General features: G+C 46.6%; 1 protein-coding gene across 1 annotated transcript in view; it reads left to right on the forward strand.

Annotated features, from left to right (window-relative positions):
- HTATSF1 (HIV-1 Tat specific factor 1) overlaps positions 1 to 19,398 on the forward strand; it is a 312,441-nt gene that overhangs the window by 92,621 nt on the left and 200,422 nt on the right. Inside the window, exon 5 of the mRNA XM_078688603.1 lies at positions 1,189 to 1,352. Coding sequence (XP_078544729.1) covers positions 1,189 to 1,352 — 164 coding nt within the window. The remainder of the gene's footprint in view (positions 1 to 1,188; positions 1,353 to 19,398) is intronic.

Genomic DNA, 19,398 nt, shown 5'->3' on the forward strand with positions numbered 1-19,398 from the left:
AGATGCCTACATTATTCCAAGAATGTACATCATTATATTGAGGCCACAATTGTGACATTGCTCCCCACCATAATGCAAAAAGCTGGCACATTGTGTCATGCATGGACATTATTATTCCAAGAATGACCATGCTTATGGGATAGATAGCCACAGTTAGGCCAAGCATACTCACAGTATGGCAAACATAGCTGCCATTATGCTATGAATCGGCCAAAGAAGCCCAACAAATATCAATTCATATTATTCTGGTAGGGTCAATATCATGAAGTTATAATTTTACCAAAGTTAAACCCCTATATTGGGGACTTCATATACCTTTGGTGTTCCTAGGCACCCCGAATGGTTTTCAGGATGTGACAATGTCTTTGATGAAGGGACACAGCACAAGCACATATTCAACACATTCATAATAGCGCACATATTCATACATTCACATACAAATATTTTAACAAATACACATACATGCACACACTATTCCTTTGGAATGAAATATACAACGCCTCTGCTCTTCTTGGCTACAGGGCCGCTGATGCCTGATCATATACTTCCACTAGGTCTCCAGCAGTCCCACACTCTAGCGACTTCACTCTGACCTTTGCTGACACTTCTTTTGTGGCCCAGTTTTCAAACGTACTGTAGTGCAGGCCGTCACGGTGTGTGCTTGTGTGTAAGCGTGTGGCCCTGCCATTGATTTAGCTGGCAGCCACTCCAAGGATATGGCGATGTGTAGTGCTGCGGTCTTTAAAATGGCTATCCCTTGTGCATTATATATGGTGCCGGGCTGTATTTCGTGGCGCTGCTTCCAGGGTACTGGTGAGCTACCCCTTGGAGACTTCTGCGTTGGAGAGTAAAGTGTGTATGAATATTTTGTCTTGTTTGGGTGACATATTCAAGTATGTGCCCACCAATGTGCACTGGGCCTTGTGTGCCTGGACAGTCAGTCTTGCAGCTTAGCGCTGCCGTTCTGAAAAGTTCAAATATTACGGATAGCACCTACCTCTTCTCTTGTAACCATCACAACGTGGACGAAACTATTTGGTTTCTTTTTTAGAATATCATTTTATAATTTTTTAAATAAAGCTTTTATTTGTGCAAAAGACTGCCCCATTTGTCTTTGTGAGTATGGATGAACCTGCAGCCCGCGGGCGGCAGACTGGGGGTGACTCAGTTCGTTTTATGTTCCCCTAGAAAGAATCCGTGGATCTCGCCCTGAAGCTGCTCGATGACTACGAGATCCGGGGCTACAAGCTGCACGTGGAAGCCGCGAAGTTTCAACTGAAGGGGGATTACGATGCCAAGAAAAAGAAGAAGCGCTGCAAGGACTACAGGAAAAAGCTTTCTATGCAACAAAAGTAGGCAGCAGACCTTACTTTTTGTTTAAATCGGTGTGTTCCAGCAATCTCTTGTTGCATTAAACGTAAAATATACCATAGTCCTGCAATGCCCATTGAGACAATGTACTATGTGATCTCCAAATATTCTGTTACAATGACTTGTTTTTTTAATGCAGTGCTTTATACCACCTTCTGCCTTTTTTAAGCTTTGTAAATAATTAGTTTCTACTACGCAGATACTTACACCTAACACATACTGTTATTTACATAGTTTCTGTCTTTTGCAAGATTAGTGTCTTCTTGACTAGCTGCCAAGCTGATGCTTGGGTCATGACCACATCTGTTACTGTTGCTAGGTTAGTGTGTTTTCTTTTCACCCCAGTTGATTTCTGTATCTACAAAACATGCTGTTCAGTTATTTTGCTTATCTCTCACAAGCACACTTTTGCGCTGTTGGACATTGCCTGGATCCTCAACCCTTCGGCCAATTGTAGACTAGTGCCAAATGGAGACTTTACATGAAACTGCATTCATGTGCTTTGTTGGCAGGAACGGGTAACAGACAGGCGAGTGCACTCGCACATAAACCCCCATAAACACAAACTACCTCCCTTCCTTTTATTTTTAAAATAGCCCAGATATAATTAAAGCCTCTGCGGCACTTGAGGTGGCACCATCAGAGAGCCAAATGATGTCTGCTACAGGTGCTTGAGTCCCTTGTGTTCCTGTCATTTCTCCTGCTCAGCAAATTCATTTTTTTATTTTTCTGTATTTTTGAATTTGATAATCCAGATACCTTGCTAAATATACAGTGGCCAAAGAAATGCATGCGGCAACAGCAAACTACAGTGACACAGTTATCAGTGTATGGGTGTGGCAAAAGCGAAAATAAAAGAAGACTTAACAAGAGTACTTACTGTTGCCTATGCGATTTCTTCAGCAACCCTTGCACGGGCCGTCCACACAAACACAGCAGGCGAGACTGGGCCCAATATCAGGGAATATCCGTATCAAACTCGAGTGGTCATTTGATGATAAAATACGTACAGTCAGGACCAGGAGTTCAGCTGTTTAGAGGGGGTGAAGTGGAAACAACGTTTAACACGCTGTCTATCATGCATTACCACTACCACGCAGTGCCTCTACCACGCAAACCTTTACAATGAAAATTTAAGTATATTGGTGGTAAGTGAAATTGATATATCGGTCGTCAGTAGGTAGTTATAGTTAAGACCTAGTTTCCATAGGAATAGCGTTTTTGTTTTGTGCTAATCACATTCGCGCCATTTAACAAATATTCATGACCTTCTCAAAACTAGTTTGCCTCACACTTCAGCTGCCTTCTTGAAAGTTGTGGAGTGATTTGTCAAGCAGGGGCCAAGAAAAAGGGGATCCCAAAATGCTTTGTCCCCATGCAATTTCCCATTGTGAATTTTGAAACGACTACAGCCCGAACCACTGTACAGAATTGCACCAAATTTAGCAGAAAGCTAGAACTTGGTTTAGAAAGATTGCTTTTTTGTAATTTGGTGTAAAACTGTTCAGTAATTTTGGAGTTATTAAAGAAAACAGATTTATGTATACCAACTTATGTGGATTCACGTGCCAACAACAGTGCCATGATTGGCTGGCTATAACCCGAGAGAAATGTTGTGCCCGCCATTTTGTCAATCGGGACATGGTCCCTGGAGGCGGGGTATAAATTGTAAATAGGATATAAGAGGTCAGAATAGAGATCTCCTGACTCAATGGGACTGATGATGGGGTCTGTGAGAACCCCTCATGGACAATCAATTGTCAAAAAATGCATGTTTTGGGGGTGCACGAGGATCCGTGGATATATCGCAGCACTCAGCGCGGCACCCATGTGAATCTGCGATGGATCCAGATCCCAATTCAAAAAAGAAATAAACTCACTCACACACTCATTCACACACCCACACCACCACTCACACATCTATACAGCCACTCACACACCCACTGACAGACCACACAGGTGATATCATGCAACCACACACACCTACTCGCATACCTGTACAGCCACTCACACAACCACTTCCATACCCTCACACCCCTCCACTCACACCAATCCACCCACCCACCCTCCCACCCACACACCCACCCACCCTCCCACCCACACACCCACCCACCCACCCTCCCACCCACACACCCACCCTCCCACCCACACACCCACCCTCCCACCCTCCCTCCCTCCCACCCACACACCCACCCTCCCACCCACACACCCACCCTCCCACCCACACACCCACCCACCCACACACCCACCCACTCACACACCCACCCCCCACTCACACACCCACCCACCCACTCACACATCCACCCACTCACCCACCCACCCACTCACCCACCCACCCACACACCCACCCACCCACTCACTCACCCACCCACCCACTCACTCACTCACACACCCACCCACTCACACACCCACCCACCCACTCACTCACTCACACACCCACCCACTCACTCACTCACACACCCACCCACTCACACACCCACCCACTCACACACCCACCCACCCACTCACACACCCACCCACCCACTCACACACCCACCCACTCACACACACACCCACCCACCCACTCACACACACACCCACCCACTCACACACCCACCCACTCACACACCCACCCACTCACACACCCACCCACTCACATATCCACTCACCCATACAGCCACTCACACACCCACTCAGAGACCCAGAAAGCCACTCACACAAGGGACTCAAGCACCTGTTTCAGACATCATTTGGCTCTCTGATGGTGCCACATCACGTGCTGCAAAGGCTGTATATATCTGTGCTATTTTAAAAATAAAAGGAAGGGAGGTAGTTTGTGTTTATGGAGGTTTATGTGTGAGTGCACACGCATGTCTGTTCCCCGTTCCTGCCAACAAAGCACATGAATGCAGTTTCATGTAAAGTCTCCATTTGGCACTAGTCGGGTCGAGCACTGTAGCAAGATAGATTAAAAAAGGGGAAAAGATAATGCCAGAAACCAAGTATTTGTGTACATTTGAAGTGTGGTAAAAAGGTCCAAGTTGGTACAGAAAAATCCAGTCCTTAAACAATCATGTAGGATAGTTAATCTCAAACTGGCAGTATCATTTGTGAATGTGTCCTTATAAGAGACTGTCCGGTAGGAGAGCTGGATGGTGTGCCCCGCAGGAGTATCCCAAGCACGTGTCCCTTGTAGGCCAGTAATGGAGTAGATAGTACAGGCTGTGAATGGACTCACCTTGAACGGGGAGAGCTACTGGCCCCAGAAGTGACGCTCAGGGTGCTTGCGATTTTGGCGAGAACAAAACCTGTAACAACATGTAACAATTAAGTGCCCGGAGGAGAGGCCGATGTAGTTAAGGGCTATTGGGGGATCGTGAGGGACAGAAATATGCACTGTATAGAGACGATAGGGCTTAAACGCCATGGTGAGCAGCATGCAACCCACCCCCCTAAAATCATTTGGAGCAGTTGATGGGTGCCAGGTCCAAAGTCCAAAGGTAAGCACGGAGAAAGAGTCTGCTGCAAGTAATCTCTGCAGCTCCTGTGTGCGTATGGCAACCCATCTAAATAGAGCCCTGAAGGGTTCTTACTCATGTCCAAGTTTTCTGCTGTGCGGGACCTACCCGCATCCGGCCGTCATTGGAAGTGCCGGTAGCTCATTTGGTTACGTTTTTCAGATTTCTAAACCCAGGACACATGCTCAGCCCTCTTTTATAACATGTACAAGGGGTCAGGAAACCTCGCACCCGAGTGCTCATTCAGTTTGCAAACACATGTTCAGCCACGTGTACAGTTTCCCCGACAAACAAAATGGTGGCCGCAGCTTATCTGTGAAGGTATGGCCCGCAAATCTGGAGTTCTCTAGTGTGCGTGAGTGCGTGAATCTGCAGATTACTCGCAGGTGGATCCACGAGTAATCTGCATCCCCAAATATACAAATTTGTTTTCCGGTTGAGTTTTCCCAAACTGCAGAACAGGTTTTCACTTACCTTTGATATACTTACATTTTCGTTGTAAAGGTATATGCATGGCAAAGACATTAGCGTGGTAAAGGCCCCGTGTGGTAAAGCCTGCGTGATAATGGCATGCATGGTTCTGTCATTCATCAGAGTGGAGAGAATTATCACAGGGTTGCCCTATCAGTAATGTTTACGGGACGGGCATCAGTGGTGGAAGGGTTTCTTGTATTTCTTCATAGTTTGAAGTGTGTAACCATTTCTGTAATTGCTGGTGTACTATCTATTGCTGAAAAATCTATTAAATGTAGTGTTAAAAAAGTACAATCCAAGTACAAGTCATCTGTGTTTTCGACCCCAATAGTGAGATGACAGTCTTTTTCAGGACTGTATGGATGTTTATACCACCAATTAGGTGTCTTTTAAACTTATTTGTAATGTATTTGATTGTTGTTTATTCAAACATGACTCATTTTAACTCTGGTTGCTCTATACACCAATAAGTCAATATGCCTAAGATAGTTAGGTCAAAGAATTAACATCAAATGCAGACATAGTCCTTACAACTAATGTACTGTATAGAAATTATTGGAGTATTAGTTAAGTTCCTGGGTGAATTACAAATCTCTGAGCGTATCTTATTTACAGATGGTGATTCCATACTATGTTCATCATAGTTACAGTGCATGCTGGAGTCTGTTGCACTGAAGAATACAAAAAAGCAATGGATGGAATTAATCTCAACCACTGGTAGTTAGTCAGTGCATGTCGGAAAGTGGATTATGAGTAGTGGTAAATATATATCTACCAATAGCAATAACGCCACTAACACAGTCTAGGGCTCAGAATAGGTCTCAGAAAATTGTTCCCAAGCTCAACCCTTGGTAGCTTGGCTGTGAGCAGGCAGGCTTCCCTTCAGAGGGATATATGATTAAACAACGAGTGTCTAAACAACGAATTCCTTAACCACGAAGGCGAAACAACGATCAATCCTAAACCACTACTTATTTAACGAGTGCCTAAACCACGAAAAACCTATTCATTGCTCTTTACCATTTTGCGCCACTATGTTCTTTGAAATACACATTTGACATTTGATGAAATGTAATATTACATTATTTTTTTTAATGAACAATTTTTAGTGAATAATCCTTTAATTAATGTATTTTCTTATAAAAGCTTTTGGCCACAAGATGGTAGTGTTGCATCACAATAATCCTATCTGTTCATGCCAGTTTCACACAGGTTGCGTAGAAACCAACACATTAAAGTTACATAAAGATAGTTGTGATTAAGGCTAATCATACAGCATTTTTCTTTTGTCTGCTCTTATTAATGGTTGTATGCAAGCAATGATCTTTAAAGCATGAGTGATTTAATATTAATGTCTCTCCCTTTTAACTTGATAATTTCTCTTCAAAACCAACAACATAAACATAACATGTAAAACAAGTCTCACGCTTTTCTTCTTTATTGAATGTTTGTAGATGTTCGAAAGAGTTAATTGCACCTTTTGTTCTTTTTGTAGATTTTCAGGGGTTGTTTATTGTCAGTTGCTCACTGCAGACCTTTTAATTTGCTGCATTTCCACAGTTTCCGCTTTCCTTCTGCCGAGTGAGTAATAGGGGGCCATGAACTTGTCTAGTCGTGGGGTGGGGGAGGGGGGAGGTTGAGAAGAGAGACTCGTGGTTTTTATTGCCCACAACATTTCACCATCCTGGCAGGATGAACGCTGTCTTTAATTCCGCTCTCGTCAGTGCAGGCTTTCCAAGTGCCTCTCACCTCTCCTGGTGCCGAGTAGAGACTCGTGGTTTAGGTAAGACGTTGTTTTAGAAGTCGTGGTTTAGAATTTGTCGTTGTTGAGAATTCGTTGTTCAGTTAACTCAGTGTAAAAACGTCGTTGTTTAGGATGTTTCCCCCTTCAGAGACAGGTATGTAAAGCATTTAAAACCACCAATTCAGTAAATAATTAAAAAAACAACACACAATAAAAATCCAATACTAATTTATAAAAATTGGAAAAAAATGTGTTTGAGGCATGTGAGCTGTAGTTCACATGCTTTGCATACTCTGGGCATCTAGTGTTGGGTCCGGATGTTTGCAAGTTGTTTTTCTTCGAAGAAGTCTCTCCAGTCACGAGGTAGGTGACTCCTCCTTTCGGTGATAGTGTGCATGGGCATCGACTCCATTATTGGATTTTTCCGCCATCGGGTTTGGACGTGTATTGCTGCGCTTACACGTCCAAGACCGTCCTTAGTGAGGGATTTTGAAAAACTGGCAGTTGCTATGCAGGAGGAACAAAATTGTTCCGAGTTACTAGTTAATATGGACCAACAAGTGCAATTCATGTTGAATGTTCCCTGCGCTTACACGTCCAAGACCGTTTCTTCGGGCTCCCCTCGGTGCGCAATCCACTCTAGCTGTGTCGGTATTGTTTCAAACTCTTATCTCACTTACCCGCATATCGTATCTGTTGAGGAAAAACCTCTAATTCGGTCAAAGATCTTCGGGAATGCCGTCTGGCTTAACAGCATCGGTCCACCTCGCAGTCGATGGATTGGACTCCAATCAAATTCTGTCCTCGGTGCCACGCGAAGCATCCGCACACCGACTTACACGAAGTGTGCCGATCTTTCCGATCGAACAAAATGCTCCATGATCGTCGGACTCAACATCGCGAGATGCATAGTCAAAATGCCGAATACAAGCCGGACATCTTCGGTGAAGAATCCAAGCAAGAATTCGACGCACATGGGGCTGAGGAAGAACAAGAGGAACTTGCTTCCATCCCAGAATTGGACTCCGAGTCAGAAGAAGAGTTGCCACAAGGTCAACGCATCGTGAGTACCGAACGCTCCTTAACCCAAAATACAATTCAGTTGCAACAAAAGGCTTCGGTTCCATCCCCGCCTTCGGGCCACTGTTGGCACCGACAAAATGTTTCTGATGCCCCGCCCTCCGGCTCAATACCATAACACGTCTCTAAGCCTTCCGGCTCTGGATCGAGTTGGCCAAATACTGGCACCAAGCCGAAACCTTCAGGCTCGAATCCGAAAACCGCTTCGGAGCCGAAATACTTGATACCCAAGTCAAAACCTCCTTCGGCATCGAAACCTTCGGCATTGAAAAGTGATTCCACCCCAGCACCAAAATCTTATGCGCCGAAATCTAAATCTGTGTCTCCTAAGTGGCAGGACCCGAATTTCGATGCCCCAACACCCATATCAGACCCAAAACAGAAGGAACTCTACATAAATCCTAATACAGGATTTGTTCTTAAGTCTCCTCAGAAACGCAAACCTGAGTTAGAAGAACCTTTATTCATTCCTGTCAAGAAAAAGAATGTGGGTACTAACCGTGGGTACTAACCTTCCTCCACCTACTCTTTTACCACATTCCCCTACACCAACATTTCCAACTTTGTGTCATCTACTAATTACAGCAACTAACTCTCCACCACGTGATAATGAGGACAATGATGGGGACAATATTATGCCGATAGATCCCTGGAAAGATTACCATACAGATTATCCTACAGATAACAACCCAGATCTTTACCCTACAAAGCCTTCCCCTCCTGACGACAATGTAGGATATATTGAATTACTTGCGAGAGCTGCAGAATAGTATTTCTTTGGAGGAAGATTTCCTATTTGAAACCGTCTGTACCACACATAGGGCTACTCACACTCTGCCTATGCTTAAAGGCATGATGAGACATGCTGATGACATCTTTGGAGATCCAGTGCGGGCTCGTATTCTCACACCCAGGATTGATACAAATATAAGGCTGCTCCCTTAGATCCAGTCTTTATTAAAGGTCAACTACCTCTAGGCTCTTTGGAAGTCTCTAAGGCCCGTAAATGAGCCAATTCACAGACTACAGGTGATGCTCCCCTCCAGACAAAGAGTCAAGACTTTTAGATGCCTCTGGTAAACAGGTACCTGGCAAGCAGCAAACCATTGGCGCATTGCCAACATTCAGGCCCTGTTAGCTATATGATCGGGCACACTGGGACGATATGGAGCAATTAGTACAACACCTCCCACATGAACACAAAGCAAAAGCCCAAGATTTGGTTCAGGACGGAAAGCTTATTTCCAATTCCTCAATAAGATTCGCCTTAGATGCTGCAGACACCACAGCTAGAGAAATCAACACTAGTGTGTTATTAAGAAGACATGCATGGTTGAGGATGTCTGGTTTCATACTGGAAGTGCAACAATCTATTTTAAATATTCCTTTTGAAAAGGAACATCTCTTCGGGCCCGAAGTAGATAAATCATTAGAAAAAAGACAGAGGTAGCCAAGTCTATGGGTACCCTGCAGTCTCCCTCTAATCGGGGCTACTTTCGTCGTTCCTTCTACCGTGGGGGGTCCATAAGCATATCCTCGGACAATACTGCCACCTCCTACAAGGACAACAATCAATCTTCCTCTACAATGGGCTTCATTAGAGGAGGATATAAAGGTAAGAATAAGTCAAGTCAAGTCTAAAACCACTTTATTCGATTTAGTTTAAAAATCATAAAAGCATGCTACAATCAAAAGGGCATTTCAATTTCATAAAAATTCATACAATAAAATATCATGATTTATACAAAGATTAAAAAACATATAAATAATCACAAAAGAAAATTGTCATCTCTAAAAAGCAGTTATCGCCCATCACAGACCCCAATGCTACGTTTTCATTCTCCTCCTCCTGATCCTGGCAGCTGCTACAAGATAATTAGCCACACTAAACATAACCAAGGGTGATTCCAGCATTTGAAGATACAAAAGAGCAGGTTTTGCCTGTAAAAAAGCTTTACCTTTAAGCAAAGGGACCAAATACTTTGTTCTTGGGGCATTATAGAAAGGACAAAACAACATGAGGTGCATGTTATCTTGTAATGAGAAATTGTCACATTTACACACAGGTGCATCCTCAGGCTTATACCAGCCAGAGCTATCCCAGAGGACCGTATAGATTTGATTAAATCGGAATTTAACCAAAAGCCACCTGTGAAAAGGGATGTTTACTACAGCAAGGTACGGTTGAATAGCTAAGCAGGTAATCGTCATGTAATGGGCTCTGACCGAGGGCTTGATTAGTTGGTTTGCCTCCCGATCCAAACCCTTCAATTTAGGGAAGTTGTGCTTTACCCATTCTAGGTCTGCTTTTTTTAGTCCCAAAGGACAGGAAAATATCTCAGGACGCCCAAGTTCTATTGAACACTTGTAAATATATGACAGCCAATCAATATCTTTAAATTTATCAAGTTTTAAACAATCCATCAATATTTTGTGGTTCAGGCTTAGGTTATTATTAATCCAAACCCTAATCCACAAAAGAATAGGTGCCATGGACAGGATATCAGTAATGTACCCCAGTCCAAGCTCCTGATGGACTGAAAAAGTGGCTGTCGACTGAGGGAGCCCTAGCATAGACCGGAGGAACTTATTTTCCTCCCTTTGGATAATATCACTTTTAGCATAACCCCACAGTCCTGCTCCATACCTCGCTATTGCAAGTGTTTTTGCCTTGTACAGAGCTATTAATGCACCGCTCGGTTTCCCTCCAAGTCTCCTTGCAAAACTTAAAATTGCATTAGCCGAGCTCTTCACCGCTTTAGTTTTGGCTATTATTTGTGGAGTCCAGCTCCCCTTGTTATCAAAAATTACTCCAAGGTATGTAAAAACTTTGACGCTAGTGATTGCTTCACCGTTACAGAAAAAGGGTTTAGTATTATTTTTAACAGCCCCAATTGCCATAACATGTGATTTTGAGTTATTTACCACTAGGTCAAGTGAGGACATGAATTCACTAAATGTATTTAATAATCTTTGAAGACCTAAATGTGTCCGGGCTATTAATGCAGCGTCGTCCGCATACAGGAGAACAGGAATAGGAGTATCTCCTGCACGCGGGATGTCCAAGGATGCAGTTAAAAGTTTTTTCTCCAGGGAATTTATATATAGAGTGAACAGCATGGGGGCAAGAATGCAGCCTTGGCGCACACCCCTGCCAGATTTAAACCATGTTGTTCGATTACCTTCTTGATTCATTCTAATAGATGCCTTTAGATCTTTATGAAGTTCAGCTAGAAAATGGACAAGAGGTGGGTCAAGGCCCCATTTTAACAACATGGACCATAGCCGAGCCCTGTTAACCAGGTCAAACGCTGTAGACAAGTCCATGAAGGCCACAAAAATTGACCCCTTTGCGGCCCTTGTATATTTTGTAATTATCAAGTGTAAATTTAAACATTGGTCCTCTGTGTCTCTTCCTGATCGAAACCCATACTGGGCATTGGACAAGATATCATTGTCCAGCGTCCACTTATTAATTCTAGCAAGCAGTACTTTACCCAGGACCTTCATACAAGAATCCAACAAAGATATCGGACGGTAACATTTGGGGTTCTTGTTCGATCAAACCTAGAAAGTCCTCAGGACATACTCTACACCATTTTAGTCGCCTCCCTTGGTCTTTGCTCCTGACATCCTTCACAGAAGTGCCCAATAAGGCACTTTTGAGGAGACAAAGAGACCCATCCAAAACAAGCGACACCGGGTTATGATCACTAAACCCACTTAATATGGCATTATAGAAAATTACATAGTGAAGAAGACCTGGGGACATAAATAAATAATCAATAATGGACTCACTTCCCCTTGCATTGTATGTGACCACATGATCACTTGAATCAGAAAACCCTGGTTCGTATAAATCATTAGAAGATAACAAATCTTCCATAGCTGAGCCCTTTATACTGTGCTCAAAATGTGGCAAAGTTGTGTAATCAGGGCAATCAACATCCTCAATCTGGCAATTTAACCCACACAAATGAACATTAAAATCTCCCATTAATATGAGTTGTACAAAAGGGGTTTGCTTTGACACATAATCAGTTAAAAAAGAAGATAACCCTTCTAAAACAAAATTTGGGGCACCCCCCTGCATTGAATTATAGCAGTTTATAATGACCATCTTGTTTTTATCTGGTAAGAGGATTTCCAACAATTGAAAATAGTGTGAGGAACTGGGGAATTCCTTAACACTACCAGCTACATTGACGGACACTAAGAGCATCAAACCCCCTTTATCCCTTCCCACCGGGGAAATCTGGGCTTTAACAAAGAATGATATGTAGCCATCCAGCCAAAAAGCATTGTCCCTGGACCAAGTTTCTTGTAAGGCCACTATATCATACTCTTTAAGCATTTTTAACCAAATAGGGTCTTCCTGCTTTGAACGTAATCCCGCAATATTCCAGGACAACAACCTAACGTTTTCCCGGCCAAGATCTTTTGGGCCATCACAAACTATAGTTGATATGTTTGAGGGTGACATAGTAATAGCATTATCATGGCCATAAACTTTTTTTCTCAATTTAGCATGCACTAGTCAATCAGTGTCTGCTTGGTTAGCAAGTGCCGCAAATCTATTAGACAAGATTAAATCGTTTCTGGGCATGAACCTTAAAGTATTGATTGTACCGCCTCCACCCCTAGATTGCTGGGTAACCCATTGGTTAGCTTGTAGAGGGGAATATGCCCTGTCTTCTTTGTTTTGAAACGGCCTAGTTTTCACGCCACCAGGTAACATGTGTACAGGCGGATAGAAAAAACCCAGGGGCATGGCCCGAACGCCCTTACCTACTGGGTCCAGGGGGGAAGCATCCCAAAAGAGGCGGCTAGTTATGTTACGTGATTTAAAATTGACTATTACACAGTCACCTATCACACATTTCTTTGTATGCCCCACCCAATTGACCCTTCTGCCTGTCAGTATATTATCTGCGATGTTGCTTTCGCCCGAGCAATTTGCATTACACCAGTTTTTTATGTTACTAAGCAAGGTTTGGTGTGATTCTACCTCCCCGTCAGCTAACTTAGGCACATTTACCAGTATTGCTACAAAAGGTGTTGCATCTGGTGGTAAATTAACTGGGGGTACCGTACCCGACCTCCCCCCCTGTAAGCCTCGAGCCCTTTCCGATGGTGTGGAACTGGGCATAGTTTCCAAAGTAGGTGTGGGTATACCCTTATCAGCTTTTCCTTTATTGGGCGCAGGGTTACCAATGACCATGTTTGCCAAGGGACCGCCAGCCTTGGGTGCAGGTACCTGTAAAGCTGGTGTACACAACACAGTTTGTATGGGGGGTGTAGGGACCTGAGTGTTTAAAAAATCATTTATACGGTCACATTTCACCATAAGGCCCTTAACACAGTCCTTCAAAGTCTCAGTTATATCGTTGGCAATCTGAATTAGAGCGGATTCCAGTCTATCGGAAAAGAGTTTTTCTAATAATGTCGAAATACCCTCCTTTGTGATGTATATGGCAGGTTGGCCCCCAATCTGACCACTTAATATACTCTCCTTCACACCAGAGACAACAGGTGTGGGAGGTATCACCGTTTCTGGCAGTTCCGGGATAGGAAGTACAGTGGGGGTCTGCGGCATAATTGGTCTACATGTCTCAATAATGACCCTCGGTTCCAACGGTATACAGTTGATGGAAGAAGGAATAGTTGTACCTGAGCCCTCTTGAGTACTTTCCAGGCCCAGCTCCCGCTCTGTGACCGCAATCTGAGTAGAGAGTTCGTCCACTTTCGTGGTCAGATATGATATAATACTAGTAGTATATTTTGGAACTTTAGCTTTCACTTCCCCCACCGCAGACGTTGGTAACTTTCGCTTACCCATGATGAAAAGGACGTGGCCCGTCCCGTCCCTGGTCGTCCTTGGACGGCCTTAGACGGCCCGCCCTCTGCCCGGGCTCCGCCCGGCGTCGCCCGCGCGCGTCCCGCGACGCGGGAGGAGCCGCTGTTACTTATGCGCCTCCGGGCGCTGAGGGCTGGCGCTGCTGACGCTGGACCCGGCGTCCCCGGGAAAAGAGCAGAGGGCGCTGGGTAATGTAGTCACTCCGAGGGAGGGAGGGAGAGTGCTACTGTAGAACCGGTGTCGGTTTGCGGGTCCCGTGCCTCTGGACCTCCGCAAACGTATCCCCCTCAGATGAGTGCCCCGCTCCTCTGCAGGAGCCGCTGTTACTTATGCGCCTCCGGGCGCTGAGGGCTGGCGCTGCTGACGCTGGACCCGGCGTCCCCGGGAAAAGAGCAGGGGGCGCTGGGTAATGTAGTCACTCCGAGGGAGGGAGGGAGAGCGCTACTGTAGAACCGGTGTCTGTTTGCGGGTCCCGTGCCTCTGGACCTCCGCAAACTAATCCCCCTCAGATGAGTGCCCCGCTCCTCTGCAGGAGCCGCTGTTACTTATGCGCCTCCGGGCGCTGAGGGCTGGCGCTGCTGACGCTGGACCCGGCATCCCCTGGAAAAGAGCAGGGGGCGCTGGGTAATGTAGTCACTCCGAGGGAGGGAGGGAGAGCGCTACTGTAGAACCGGTGTCGGTTTGCGGGTCCCGTGCCTCTGGACCTCCGCAAACTAATCCCCCTCAGATGAGTGCCCCGCTCCTCTGCAGGAGCCGCTGTTACTTATGCGCCTCCGGGCGCTGAGGGCTGACGCTGGACCCGGCGTCCCCGGGAAAAGAGCAGGGGGCGCTGGGTAATGTAGTCACTCCGAGGGAGGGAGGGAGAGCGCTACTGTAGAACCGGTGTCGGTTTGCGGGTCCCGTGCCTCTAGACCTCCGCAAACGAATCCCCCTCAGATGAGTGCCCCGCTCCTCTGCAGGAGCCGCTGTTACTTATGCGCCTCCGGGCGCTGAGGGCTGGCGCTGCTGACGCTGGACCCGGCATCCCCGGGAAAAGAGCAGGGGGCGCTGGGTAATGTAGTCACTCCGAGGGAGGGAGGGAGAGCGCTACTGTAGAACCGGTGTCGGTTTGCGGGTCCCGTGCCTCTGGACCTCCGCAAACGAATCCCCCTCAGATGAGTGCCCCGCTCCTCTGCAGGAGCCGCTGTTTACTTATGCGCCTCCGGGCGCTGAGGGCTGGCGCTGCTGACGCTGGACCCGGCGTCCCCGGGAAAAGAGCAGGGGGCGCTGGGTAATGTAGTCACTCCGAGGGAGGGAGGGAGAGCGCTACTGTAGAACCGGTGTCGGTTTGCGGGTCCCGTGCCTCTGGACCTCCGCAAACGAATCCCCCTCAGAGGAGTGCCCCGCTCCTCTGCAGGAGCCGCTGTTACTTATGCGCCTCCGGGCGCTGAGGGCTGGCGCTGCTGACGCTGGACCCGGCGTCCCCCGGAAAAGAGCAGGGGGCGCTGGGTAATGTAGTCACTCCGAGGGAGGGAGGGAGAGCGCTACTGTAGAACCGGTGTCGGTTTGCGGGTCCCGTGCCTCTGGACCTCCGCAAACGAATCCCCCTCAGATGAGTGCCCCGCTCCTCTGCAGGAGCCGCTGTTACTTATGCGCCTCCGGGCGCTGAGGGCTGGCGCTGCTGACGCTGGACCCGGCGTCCCCGGGAAAAGAGCAGGGGGCGCTGGGTAATGTAGTCACTCCGAGGGAGGGAGGGAGAGCGCTACTGTAGAACCGGTGTCGGTTTGCGGGTCCCGTGCCTCTGGACCTCCGCAAACGAATCCCCCACAGATGAGTGCCCCGCTCCTCTGCAGGAGCCGCTGTTACTTATGCGCCTCCGGGCGCTGAGGGCTGGCGCTGCTGACGCTGGACCCGGCGTCCCCGGGAAAATAGCAGGGGGCGCTGGGTAATGTAGTCACTCCGAGGGAGGGAGAGCGCTACTGTAGAACCGGTGTCGGTTTGCGGGTCCCGTGCCTCTGGACCTCCGCAAACGAATCCCCCTCAGATGAGTGCCCCGCTCCTCTGCAGGAGCCGCTGTTACTTATGCGCCTCCGGGCGCTGAGGGCTGGCTCTGCTGACGCTGGACCCGGCGTCCCCGGGAAAAGAGCAGGGGGCGCTGGGTAATGTAGTCACTCCGAGGGAGGGAGGGAGAGCGCTACTGTAGAACCGGTGTCGGTTTGCGGGTCCCGTGCCTCTGGACCTCCGCAAACGAATCCCCCTCAGATGAGTGCCCCGCTCCTCTGCAGGAGCCGCTGTTACTTATGCGCCTCCGGGCGCTGAGGGCTGCGCTGCTGACGCTGGACCCGGCGTCCCCGGGAAAAGAGCAGGGGGCGCTGGGTAATGTAGTCACTCCGAGGGAGGGAGGGAGAGCGCTACTGTAGAACCGGTGTCGGTTTGCGGGTCCCGTGCCTCTGGACCTCCGCAAACGAATCCCCCTCAGATGAGTGCCCCGCTCCTCTGCAGGAGCCGCTGTTACTTATGCGCCTCCGGGCGCTGAGGGCTGGCGCTGCTGACGCTGGACCCGGCGTCCCCGGGAAAAGAGCAGGGGGCGCTGGGTAATGTAGTCACTCCGAGGGAGGGAGGGAGAGCGCTACTGTAGAACCGGTGTCGGTTTGCGGGTCCCGTGCCTCTGGACCTCCGCAAACGAATCCCCCTCAGATGAGTGCCCCGCTCCTCTGCAGGAGCCGCTGTTACTTATGCGCCTCCGGGCGCTGAGGGCTGGCGCTGCTGACGCTGGACCCGGCGTCCCCGGGAAAAGAGCAGGGGGCGCTGGGTAATGTAGTCACTCCGAGGGAGGGAGGGAGAGCGCTACTGTAGAACCGGTGTCGGTTTGCGGGTCCCGTGCCTCTGGACCTCCGCAAACGAATCCCCCTCAGATGAGTAAGAATAACAAAGGTCGAGGCAAGGGTTCCGCACCGCGTAATTCCCGCTCTCCCAATAACCAGAGACTTGCCTACGCTTCCCCGATCATCTAACACCTGTCAGGGGACGTCTTCTTCCATTCCTCCCCGTTTGCCAATCTATCACCACAGACACATAGGTATTAGGAATTATCCAGCATGGTTACCAACAATCCTCCAAACATACCACCACGTTCTCACAAAATGTCATCAGAACATTTATATCTACTTCAGCAAGAGGTGCAGTCTCTCCTCCCCAAAGGAGCCATAGAACCTGTGCTGTTACAACATCAAGGGACAGGTGTGTACTCCCTGTACTTTCTCATTCCCAAAAAAGGGCGGCTGCTTGAGACCTATTCTGGATCTCAGAGAACTAAATCTCTACATACTGTCAGAATATTTCCACATGGTAATACTTCAACAAGTGCTCTCGCTTCTACAGAAGGGCGATTTTATGTCTACTCTAGATTTAAAAGACGCATATTTCTATATTCCAATTCATCCCACTCATCACAAATACCTCAAATTCATGGTAGCGGGTCACCATGACCAATTCAAAGTGCTACTGTTTGGAGTCCCCATTTCTCCCACCGTATTTACCAAATGTCTGGCAGTAGTCGCAGCACATCTGAGAAGACAACACAATCATGCATTCCCATACCTGGACGACTGGCTCATCAAAGTCAGTACTTACCAAATATGTCTCCAACACACTCGAACCACATTCACTTACTTGATAAACTAGGGTTTACTGTGAATGCATTGAAGTCTCATCTACAGCCTTCCAACATGCAAACTTATCTGGGAGCCACAATAGATGCTCACAAAGCTCTAGCCTCTCCCAATACAGCCATGATTCACAGTATTCAGTCCCTTCTCACTCGATTTCAGCCCAACCAATCATTGCCAGCAAGAGTCTTCATGCAACTGCTATGCATGATGGCGTCTTGCATTACAGTTGTTCCCCACGCAAGACTTCACATGCGTCTCCTTCAAGAATGCTTAGCAAGTCAGTAGCAGTGTCATAGTCATAGTAAACTTTATTTCGGTTTTACATCAGGTAAACCAAAAAAAATGTCACAATAAAAAAATACACAATCCTTAAATACAAACATTAAAAGGCATAAAATTCATATCTTCAAGACATTAAAAAAAAATACTACCAGTGCAATTGCTAAAAATTTGTATGTCAAAGTTTCAGAAAAAAGGCACATAATAACATACTTAAAACCAAAGATATCACTTCCCTCACAGTTGTCTTTTATTCTAGTCAGGCCCTGGTTCTCATCAATGATTTCAGGTACCCTACGATAAAAATAATACACTCCGGTTTCAACAACTGTAGGTACAGAAGTGCTGGGCGCACCTGACTAAAGTTAAGCCCCTTCAAAAGGGGGGCTAAAAAATGTCTCCGTGGCACATCATAATGTTTACAGAATGTGAGAAGGTTGCTCTATATATACTGGACAATAAGGCAGTACAGTGTGTATAGAGTCCAGAAACCCCAAAGGTTTAACAGAGGTTAAAGTCAGAACTGACCTTACTCTCCAAAGTGGTAGCTTGGTCGAGCAGGAAGGCTGTACCAGAGGACAGTGTAAAGCATTTGTTGTACACACTCAGTCAGCAAAAGGTTTCACACACTCAAGAACTGAACTCCAGGCCAATTGTGATTATATCCTTAGATATAGTTGTTTTATTTATAGAACCAACCGTTATAAAAATATAATTTTCGAGATACGAGTACTCTCAGGTAAATACTTTGCAGAGGAGCAATAAGTTTGTTCACACAATCACAGGTTAGCTAATAGCAATACAGTTCTGAAACACACTCTAGCATTGAGCTCAATGGGTTTTCATAGGAAAGTACAGTTGATTACTTTATGGATTACTTTGGTAGTTCCAGGACTAGATCTTGGATTCAGTCCTGGGGTCTAAGCTGAAAGCAGATTAGCAGAAACGTTTTAGTTACAGTGATGATTTTTCCTGTATATAAAGCTGTTTTAAAAGTTCACACTTAGAAACTTTTCGAGGTGATTCTCACAATGTTATGCAATAGGAGGAAATTCAGGTTACAGGTAAAGTACGATCGCGTTACTTTTGTAACCCAGCACTAGTCTCCTAGGGCCAGCACTGGGGGCTTAACTCAAAGCAGGTAGGTAATTGCGTTTCAGTATGTCGTACGATTTTTAAAGAATATTTGCAGTTTTCAAAAGTAGACAGAAGAAATTTCTTACAAAAGCAGACAATGGGTTCCTATGAAGAAAATACAGGTTACTAGTAACCCCGCTAGGGATTACTTTTGCGGTTCAATACCGGGCTGAAAGGTGCAGTACTGGCTTCTCTCCTGATCACAGGTGAGTATTTTCGAATTCTGACTTTGGCTGATTTTATAGGAATATTTTCAGTTTTCAAAACTTCACACTTAGAATATTTTCGAGTCAAAAATGGGTCAATGTT

Source organism: Lissotriton helveticus, chromosome 4_1, assembly GCF_964261635.1.
Source record: "Lissotriton helveticus chromosome 4_1, aLisHel1.1, whole genome shotgun sequence".
Classification (NCBI taxonomy): domain Eukaryota; kingdom Metazoa; phylum Chordata; class Amphibia; order Caudata; family Salamandridae; genus Lissotriton; species Lissotriton helveticus.